This window comes from Marmota flaviventris, chromosome X (genome assembly GCF_047511675.1).
Source record: "Marmota flaviventris isolate mMarFla1 chromosome X, mMarFla1.hap1, whole genome shotgun sequence".
Taxonomy (NCBI): domain Eukaryota; kingdom Metazoa; phylum Chordata; class Mammalia; order Rodentia; family Sciuridae; genus Marmota; species Marmota flaviventris.
In genome coordinates this window covers 72,545,275-72,556,158 of record NC_092518.1, presented here as the reverse complement: position 1 = coordinate 72,556,158, position 10,884 = coordinate 72,545,275, and the positions used below count along the sequence as shown (strand labels likewise).

At 37.5% G+C, this 10,884-nt stretch overlaps 1 protein-coding gene across 1 annotated transcript; it reads left to right on the top strand.

The window, feature by feature from the left end:
• Nucleotides 1-7,130: 7,130 nt before the first annotated feature.
• Nucleotides 7,131-9,311, top strand: Bex5 (brain expressed X-linked 5). Its single transcript, XM_027931574.2, has 3 exons — nt 7,131-7,217; nt 8,301-8,365; nt 8,790-9,311. The coding sequence occupies exon 3, from the start codon at nt 8,816-8,818 to the stop codon at nt 9,155-9,157; it is 342 nt and encodes a 113-aa protein (XP_027787375.1). The 5' UTR covers nt 7,131-7,217; nt 8,301-8,365; nt 8,790-8,815; the 3' UTR covers nt 9,158-9,311.
• The last annotated feature ends 1,573 nt before the right edge of the window (nt 9,312-10,884 follow it).

Genomic DNA, 10,884 nt, shown 5'->3' with positions numbered 1-10,884 from the left:
AGGAAAATACCTCAATATTGTAAAAGCAATCTATGCTAAGCCTCAGGCTAGCATCATTCTGAATGGAGAAAAATTGAAGGCATTCCCTCTAAAATCTGGAACAAGACAGGGATGCCCTCTCTCTCCACTTCTGTTCAACATAGTTCTCGAAACACTGGCCAGAGCAATTAGACAGACGAAAGAAATTAGAGGCATAAAAATAGGAAAAGAAGAACTTAAATTATCACTATTTGTAGTTGACATGATTCTATACCTAGCAGACCCAAAAGGGTCTACAAAGAAACTATTAGAGCTAATAAATGAATTCAGCAAAGTGGCAGGATATAAAATCAACACGCATAAATCAAAGGCATTCCTGTATATCAGTGACAAATCCTCTGAAATGGAAATGAGGACAACCACTCCATTCACAATATCTTCAAAAAAAATAAAATACTTGGGAATCAACCTAACAAAAGAGGTAAAAGACTTATACAATGAAAACTACAGAACCCTAAAGAGAGAAATAGAAGAAGATCTTAGAAGATGGAAAAATATACCCTGTTCATGGATAGGCAGAACTAACATCATCAAAATGGCGATATTACCAAAAGTTCTCTATAGGTTTAATGCAATGCCAATCAAAATCCCAACGGCATTTCTTGTAGAAATAGAGAAAGCAATCATGAAATTCATATGGAAAAATAAAAGACCCAGAATAGCAAAAACAATGCTAAGCAGGAAGTGTGAATCAGGCGGTATAGCGATACCAGACTTCAAACTATACTACAGAGCAATAGTAACAAAAACAGCATGGTACTGGTACCAAAACAGGCGGGTGGACCAATGGTACAGAATAGAGGACACAGAAACCAATCCACAAAACTACAACTATCTTATATTTGATAAAGGGGCTAAAAGCATGCAATGGAGGAAGGATAGCATCTTCAACAAATGGTGCTGGGAAAACTGGAAATCCATATGCAACAAAATGAAACTGAATCCCTTTCTCTCACCATGCACAAAAGTTAATTCAAAATGGATCAAGGAGCTTGATATCAAATCAGAGACACGCCGTCTGATAGAAGAAAAAGTTGGCTACGATCTACATACGGTGGGGTCGCGCTCCAAATTCCTCAATAGGACACCCATAGCACAAAAGTTAATAACTAGAATCAACAAATGGGACTTACTCAAACTAAAAAGGTTTTTCTCAGCAAAAGAAACAATAAGAGAGGTAAATAGGGAGCCTACACCCTGGGAACAAATCTTTACTCCTCACAATTCAGATAGAGCCCTAATATTCAGAGTATACAAAGAACTCAAAAAAATTAGACAATAAGAAAACAAACAACCCAATCAACAAATGGGCCAAGGACCTGAACAGACACTTCTCAGACGAGGACATACAGTCAATCAACAAGTACATGAAAAAATGCTCACCATCTCTAGCTGTCAGAGAAATGCAAATCAAAACCACCCTAAGATACCATCTCACTCCAGTAAGATTGGCAGCCTTTATGAAGTCAAACAACAACAAGTGCTGGCGAGGATGTGGGGAAAAGGGTACACTTGTACATTGCTGGTGGGACTGCAAATTGGTGCAGCCAATTTGGAAAGCAGTATGGAGATTTCTTGGAAAGCTGGGAATGGAGCCACCATTTGACCCAGCTATTCCCCTTCTCGGTCTATTCACTAAAGACCTAAAAAGATCATGCTACAGGGACACTGCTACATCGATGTTCATAGCAGAACAATTCACAATAGCAAGACTGTGGAACCAACCTAGATGCCCTTCAATAGACGAATGGATAAAAAAAATGTGGCATTTATACACAATGGAGTATTACTCTGCATTAAAAAAATGACAAAATCATAGAATTTGCAGGGAAATGGATGGCATTAGAGCAGATTATGCTAAGTGAAGCTAGCCAATCCCTAAAAAACAAATGCCAAATGTCTTCTTTGATATAAGGAGAGTAACTAAGAACAGAGTAGGGACGAAGAGCAGGAGAAGAAGATCAACATTAAACAGGGATGAGAGGTGGGAGGGAAAGGGAGAGAGAAGGGGGAATTGCATGGAAATGGAAGGAGACCCTCAGGGTTATACAAAAGTACATACAAGAGGAAGTGAGGGGAAAGGGAAAAATAATACAAGGGGGAGAAATGAATGACAGTAGAGGGGGTAGAGAGAGAAGAGGGGAGGGGAGGGGAGCGGGGATAGTAGAGGATAGGAAAGGCAGCAGAACACAACAGACACTAGTATGGCAATATGTAAATCAATGGATGTGTAACTGATGTAATTCTGCAATCTGTATATGGGGCAAAAATGGGAGTTAATAACCCACTTGAATCAAAGTGTGAAATATGATATATCAAGAAATTTGTAATGTTTTGAACAACCAACAATAAAAAATTAAAAATTAAAAATTAAAAAAAAATAAAATATGTATCTATAAATTTTGTGTTATTTTAGTAACAACAATAAAGCAAAAAAATTGTAATGTATTTGTAATTTAGGAAAGTCATTAGAATCACCTCCATTTATATTCAAGAATGAAGATGAATCTTAAATCATTCTTATTAGTATTACCAAGAAAAACGATGAGTTTTAATAGCATTTGAATACAATGCTGTCTTTAACAAAATCTTATAAGCTTAACAAAGGAATCTTTCACATTACTTGATAGAATCTTTAAAACAACAATAATTTTCCCACTAGTCTTTTTTTGTGTGACCTATAATGCTTCAAATGTCTTAAAGCATTTGGCATAACTTAAAAACAATCTTTTTGACCATAAAATTTTTATAATTTTTAGCATTAGACAAATTGTATTTATGTTTTTAAAGTTAGCTAAGTGGTGAACAATAACTTCTGTTCAGAGGAATAGGAAAATATAGTGATTTTAAAACTTTCTTTTTCTTCAAACTTACATCTTGTTGCTAAGCATAATTTTGTACCATCCTTGAAGGAGAAACTCATTTGTCATGCATTTTTTCTCTGCTTTAATGAAGTTTTCCTCTACATAACTACATGCATAGAAAATAATTTCCAATAATACACATTAAATTAGATGACTGCATTGTTTAATCTTTGAAAATAACAATGTAATTGTTAAAATTAAAAAATTTAAATTAGAGATTGAAATAAAAAGGAATAGGAATTACAGTTCAATGAGGTGTAAATGTATATATGTGTGTGTGTGTGTTTTAACTAAGTGCAGGGTTTAATGGAATAAATTGTTTGCTTGTAGAGAAAACAGGGAAATGCATTCAATTTGAAACTTTTTTCTTCAACCTACAATTTTGTTCTTAAATGCTACCTTGTTTAGAAACTATTTACCATCCAAAATGTTAAAGAATAATTTTAGGTATTAATTCATCCTTGCATGACATAAAAAAAATATTCATTTTAGGGGCTGGCATTGTGGCTCAGCGGTAGAGTGCTTGCCTAGCACGTGCAAGGCCCTGGGTTCCATCCTCAGCACCACATAAAAATCAAATAAAGATATTGTGTCCACCTACAACTAAAAAATAAAAAAAATTTAAAAATCTATAAAAATAAAATATTCTTTTAGATAAATATATACACAATAAAATTTCTGAAAATTTCACCCATTACATTCTACATTAAACATCTATTATTTTTTTAATATTTGTTTTTAAGTTGTAGTTGAACACAATACCTTTATTTTATTTATTTATTTTTATGTGGTGCTGAGGCTCAAACCCAGGGCCCCACATGTGCTAGGCAAGTGCTCTACCACTGAGCCATAACCCCAGCCCTATTATTTTATTTTTTAAAACCCAATAATTAAAGATATTTAAAAATTAGTGGAACTACACTGCAGGTTAAATAAAATAAGTCATCAAACTAAGGATCTGATTTTTTTCATATCCAATGAAGTGTTTCATGAATTTGCCTGATCATCTAAGTTACTTGGGTGCACTTCTTAAGAGTATAAACTCTCATTTCCCATCCTACATGTGCTAAATTAAACCACCAGAGGATCAATTTGTGAATCTAGCTGTTATTTACATATCCAGGATTTTACACAGGAAGGGGTAGATTTGGGAAATCTTGGCAGATCGCACTTACCAAAAAAGCATACTAACAAATATAATAAAAACAAAATTTCACGTTCAAGATAAAGAGGTGCAAAGGAGCCATATGCAAGAATGTTCACCAGAATAATGTTTGTAATAGAAAAAAATCTGTATGTGCATCAGTTGGAAAATAGGTGAATTATGATGTGATTATATAATGGAATACCATACTGATATAAAAATAAATTACCTTCATTTATATATAATTGACACAAGTGAATCTAAAAAATATGCTTTATATAAAAACAATTCAGTAATTATGTGTATACATGGGTGTATATATATTTGTGTACTACATATTGTATATGAAAACATGTTTTAATGCTATCTTCTAGCTAATTTTACATAATGTAAATACTTCATAAATTAATATGATTGATTATAACATGTGTTGATGAGGGGATGAACAAACTTTCTTTTTGTAGGGCAATTTGCATATATACATTTATTGAAACTATACATATATATCCATAACCAATATAAGCTAAATATATTATGATAATTTCAATATTCTTGGTAAATTAAAAACAAGTAAAATAGTAAACTGTTTAGTGACCTGAAAATATTTTTACTAACCTGCCTTTATTTTCAAGCAAATGATAAAAACAAGTAGCACAGGAGTTTATAGTATATGATTCCATTAAAATGGATGCATGAAAAAATTATGTGAGTATGAGAGTAAAGAATATTTAGTAAAAGTACAAACTAAAATATTTATTTTTACACATTATATGTTCATATTTTTGAAATTTTATGTAAGAAATTTCTAAAAATAAAAGAGACAAATCTTTAACAAAATGTTACATGGAATCATTGTACCAAATATTTTAAAATGTCCATTTAGTCTTCAACTGATTCCCAAATGGGTCAGAAAAAAACAATGGGCACTTCTATGGGAAGAGAGACTGATCCAAAACAAATGTAGCAAAATGTTAAGAACTGGGGAATGTAGTGAAAGGCGTGTAGGAACTTCTTGTTCTCAAAACCATTCTGTTACTTTGAAATTATTTCAGAATGATTTTCAAAAGACCACTCACACAATGATGGGAAAATTTACCCATGTATTTGGTATTATGTGTATGATAAGATTCCACAACCCTAACTGGTATTAAGAATTCCATCAAGGAACTTCTTAATGAAGTTTCTCAGACCAGGCTGGAAATATGCTAAACTGAAACCTGCAGAGGAGTGCGGGAGCCTTAGACCCAGGTGTCTGTTATCATATGGCAGGTTCAGAAAACACTAACTAGTGACCTTGATGAGTTTTTTAAAAATGAAAGAAAAAATACAAGAGACTTTTAAAATAAAATAAATAACTGGGTGTAGTGGTGCACACCTGTAACACCAGCAATTTGAGAGGCTGAGGCAGGAGGATTTCAAGTTCAAAGTCATCCTCAGCAATTTAGCGAGACCCTCAACCTAGTGAGACTCTGTTTCAGATAAAGAAATCAAAAGGCCTGGGGATGTGGCTCAGTGATTAAGCACCCCTGGGTTCAATCTCCCCTACAAAAAAAGAGGCTAAAATACATTAGCATCAAACAATACTCAGTATCAGTGAACATATGAGAAAACAGACATGATCATACATTGCAGAAATAAAATTGGGAGAACATTTTTTTCAAGACTGACTCCTATGACAATCATAAGCATCCACACTCTTAAACAGAAATGACAGTTTGAGGAATTTTAAACCCTGATGTTATTAACAAAATTCTATGTAAAAAAAAATCCAGTCAACATTGTATTTATTAGTGAAAACTACAAAGAGCTCAAATTTCCATAAATATGGGATAGGATGGATGTGTATTATCTTTGTTTTGATGGGAAATATTTGGACAGATTTAAATTGTGAATAGTCTGTTTCTTGGGGCAGAAATAAAACTGATCACTTCTATCTTACCTATATTTTCTAATTTTCCTGAGGGCTTTTGTAGGTACCTTTGGAGCTTGCTCAGCTTGGGCTTAGGACAGTGTTGAAGTGCTAGAGATTTTACCACCCCCAGGGTAATATCTACCAAGAAATGACTGTAAACATACACTCCAGCTTCCCATCACTAACTGGGATAACTCTGGTTTTCTCTTCTAGTTCATTTGTTCTATATTTATCCTGGTACAATATTGTTTGAACATTGTGTAGCTTCTCACAATGTCTGTGTTAACTTTCCCAAATATTGTTACAAATTGTTGGAAGACATCACTAGTGTTCTACCTTAAAGGCAAGGCTAAAGTTATAGTAATACAATTCAGCGGAGAACTACATTTGCCACATGCTCTCAAGATCTGAAAATCCACCCGCAAGACTGTGCATCATCTTATGGAAGGACCTACAGACAGGGACCCTTCACAAGGAGAACCATCAGTTTAGGTTTGTATATCAAAATCCTTAGAGGGGAGGTGGATTGCTGTCCAGAAGGTCCATGTTTGTAATATGATTCAGCAGCAGAAACAGGTTGTTATGTTTTTACAACTTGAATTCTATTTTTTCAACTGAAAATAATTGTATTGTCTAATTATAACATCAAGAAATGAATTCCCACTGAGCTGATCAGAAACACACCTGAAACAACCACCCAATTTAAACAAACAGAAAGGTAAAAATTTTTAAAAATGGACTTCCTACCTATTTTCCAGACTTCCTAGCTTCTTTCTCCCTCCCCCTCCACCTCATCCCCGCCCAATTCCAATCTGGAATCAGACCAACAAGATTGTTAGGGTTAATTCGGGGCTTTAATTGTGGGCATAGAAGAGGAAAAAGATATTCTTTTAAAAGTCCAACAGCAATCACGGCAAGGAGAATGCACGCTACAAAATATTACGACACATCAATCTCGTGTATTTCTAAATAGGAAAAGTAAATAGAGGGATGGGTAGAAAAGCTTTGGTAGATAAGGCAGTAATGAGGAGAAAGGTCGCTCCGCCCACGCTCCCACCCCCACCCTTCTGCCGCACTGCAGGTGTGAATGGTAATTGGGAATCTGAGCTCACAGTGACGTGGCCCCTTCCAGACCCAGGGTGGATTAGTCTCTCCTCCCAGTTGCGGTCTTGGTAGTCTTCTGTGGCGGTGCTCTCTGAAGCGGGCGAACAGTTTTGCCCACAGAAGGAGGAAAGTAGTAGAAGCTGACCCTGATTTGGTAGGTTGGTGGGCGCAGCCTGGAGTTGGGGTGGAAAAGGGCAGTGACCAGAGCAGATCCAGGACTGGATTCTGTCTCATTCTTGAGGCTCACCTATTCGGTGCTTGTCCGGGGGGAGGGGCTCAAGAGAGTCCCGGGGTTAAAAATGGGTACCAGTTGGGATCTTCTAGGAGGTGGGCTATCAGGCACTGTTTGATGGTAGTGGAAAACCGGGAAGGGTACCGCGTGGAAAAGGGCCTGATTTCTGCAGGGCCATGGTCGGGGGAGCCGGTAACCAGAAGGTGGGCAGAGCGGACCCTGCCACCGTTCCAGACCATGGTTCCCAGGATCTTTTGTTCACCCTTCCTACATTTAGAACCGGAAATTGTGGGCTACGGGGGCCGGGGAGGGGAGTTGCTACAGAGAAGAGGGACAGGAATTAGGACTGTGAAAGAGGTCCCTTATTGCAGAGGCTGCGGTTGCAAGCAAGCTTCTGTCCCAAGGATAGAGGCGGGGAGCTAGAAACTGTTTCTGGTCCCTGCAGGTTCGCGTAAGCATATGCACTGCTTGGGCAAAGAATGAAATCGCTGAGACCGCAGCGGGTCCTGGTTTGCAGTGCCCACACACCTCTTTACCCATCGTCCATCTTGATGCATAAAATGGTGGGCATGGGAGCGGGGTGAACTGGAAAGTAGGCAGTGAGTCTTATGGGAGACTGGGGAATGAATGAAAAGATTGATTTTTTTTTTTTTTAAATAAACTACGTCTTCACCCAGCAAACTCTTCTGACTCTCCTGCTCCACAAGTTATTCATGTGTGTCCAGGAAATGGTGATTTAGTGACAGTGGGACGAGACAGTGGAGAAAGGAGGCCTAAAGGAGATTAAAATGGTTTGAAAAAAAAATTGTCTTTGGTATATAGTCCACTTCAGAAAGTTGATATAGCCTATTACAGGGCCGGAAAAGAAACCTTGACACAGGATGGAGGAGAAACAAAATGATTTGTTTAGGAAAGCCTTCAAATAAAAAATGGAGCTATTGTCTCCAGTAGGGATCCTTTGATCAAGTAGTTAATCCTGGACGTTGTTTGCATTTCTTTCTGCAGGTCTTTAGGTCCCTTGGCACAGCAGATTTGAAGGCTAAGAGAGAGGCAGCTTCTGATCCCTACAGGTAGGAGGGTGCCTGGGGCTCTCTAGTGCAGGGGTAAAAGATCAACAGAATTGGGTGGACTTACAGCCCACCCTGCCTAAGTGCAAGAGAAATCTAACAGAATCTGAATAAAATGGCCAGTCTGACTTGTGAGGAAAAGAATAGAGGGGCAAGGTCTAAGGCTCCCATGGAGGGCTTATCAGCATCTGTGTTTGCAGAGGCCTAGTCTCTGAACCACTGCCTGCATCTACCACCCATCCTAAGTGTTTGGATAGTAACCTGGAAAATAATTTGCAGGGAAAAATTTGGGCTTTGGGAATGGGGAAACAGGGTGGGAATGGGGAAACACCCCCTAGAGAGTATGTGAAGTCTCAGCAAAATCTTTGCCAAAAGGACCTCTGAATTGTTATAAAGCATTCAATCCTTCTTGTTTGTTATCTCCTAGAAAGAAGAAACAAGAAAAACTTCAACATGGAAAATGTCCCCCAGGAAAACAAAGTTGAGGAGCAGGCTCCAGTAAAAAATGAGGAAGAAGCTCGCCCTTTAGAAGGTGGTGAAGGCCAGCAACCTGGAGGAAATATTGGAGGGGTTTGGGCTCCACCTGCTCAGGATTTTGGAGAGGATGTGCCCAATAGGATTGCTAATAACATTGATATGATAGATGGAGATGCAGATGATATGGAAAGGTTCATGGAGGAGATGAGAGAGCTAAGGAGGAAAATTAGGGAGCTTCAGTTGAGGTACAGTCTGCGTATTCTTATAGGGGACCCCCCTCACCATGATCATCATGATGAGTTTTGCCTTATGCCTTGAATCTCCAGGTTAATAATCAAAACCCCCTGCTTTCCAAACTTGTATTTTCTTGTTGTACCCTTTATTGTGAACCTTTTGGTGTTCTGCTATATTCTGATTGGAGATTTCATTTTGACCTAGTCTGTAAGCTCAGTCAGCAGGGGAGTGTCATAAACTTGCATGGGAAAAGATTTATTACATCTTATAAAGTTAATAAAGCAATTTAAAAAGCAGCCAAAGATATACTACCTCATTTAACAGCATGCATATTTACACACATTATAATTTATAATATAGATGGAATCTATATGTGATTATGGTATAATTGGTATAATTATTGAGCTCATTTAAAAAAATATTTTATTAGTTATTGATGATTTTTTATTTTACTTATTTATAGGTATGTGGTGCTAAGAGTCACACCCACTGCTAGGCAAGTGCTCTACCACTGAGCCACAATCCCAGCCCTAATTATTGAGCACTTTTAATTTTCTTTTTTTTCCTTAATTATCTGTTTTTTTTCTTTTCCAAAATGAATACATATGTTTTATAGGTTGAGAAAAAAATTTAAGAAGGAAGGAATTAGCCAGTTTATAAAGGAAATGAAGGTGCTGGGCATGGTGGCACAGACGTGTGATCCTAGCGGCTCTGAAGATTGAGGCAGGAGAATTTTGAGTTCAAAGCCAGCCTCAGCAATTGAGCGAGGCACTAAGCAAGTCAGTGAGACCCTGTCTCTAAACAAAATACAAAAAAGGGATGGGGATGTGGCTCAGTGGCTAAGTACCAAAAATAATAATAATAATAACAACAGCAACAACAATAATAAAGGAAATGAAGGCAATCAACAAATACTTGAAACTAAATACAATTTAATGACATAAATCTCATCACCTCTGGATCTCTTGTTAATTAGCATATACCTGGTGATTATTACAAGTATATTTCTTTAAAGTGAGCCTATCGTCTATCAAATGAAGATAATATATGTCTTACAATGTTACTGTGGGATAAAGTTAAGTAATGGCTGAATTCTGGCTAGTTCTATCCATACATACAAGACCCCAACACTCTAGATGCTCTTCATTTTGGGGGAAAAAGTGTGCCTACCACAAATCCATTTGACTACAAAGGGAATAACACTCTTCTATTCCTCTGCTGCTCTCCTTTCTCTGGGTAGTTCTATAACTATTGGGCACTCCTTCTCCATCTGTGTTTTGCTCCCTCCACTGGTCCCCACCATTGCTGATGTGCTAGATTCCTAAACGAGACTAAGATCCACATATTTCTGTGTAATCTTCAGTGGTCTGAATTCCCACTTGGCCCTTTAAGAAATGTGCTTTAGGGTTATACTTATACCACACAGATATTCTACCAGTGCTACTTAGGGATGCAAACAATGCTTTGGGGTTTTCTCACTGTTCCTCACTCCTGTCCCCTTGACAAATCTGAATGACACAGTGTGCTCAGAATTTGACTATCCCTTTCATCCTTTGATGAATATGTCCCAGGCTCCTTGACACTGCCACAGGAGAGAGAAACCTGTAGACAGGAATTGCAGAGGTGGCTCTATGTCCCCAAGAATATTTGGGTACACCACTCACATCGTAGGAATCCCTAGTAGACTCCATTCACACTAAGCTGCATGGATCCTGAGGTGTTTTCCTCCTGCTTTGCTTTGAGATTTGCTGTGCCAAGTAAGTCTGTAATCACAGTTCAATAGAAAACAGTGGTTAGGACTGACAACTGGT

Excerpts from the sequence above, each read along its gene's own strand:
- Bex5 (XM_027931574.2), top strand. The coding sequence starts at position 8,816 with ATGGAAAATGTCCCCCAGGAAAACAAAGTTGAGGAGCAGGCTCCAGTA.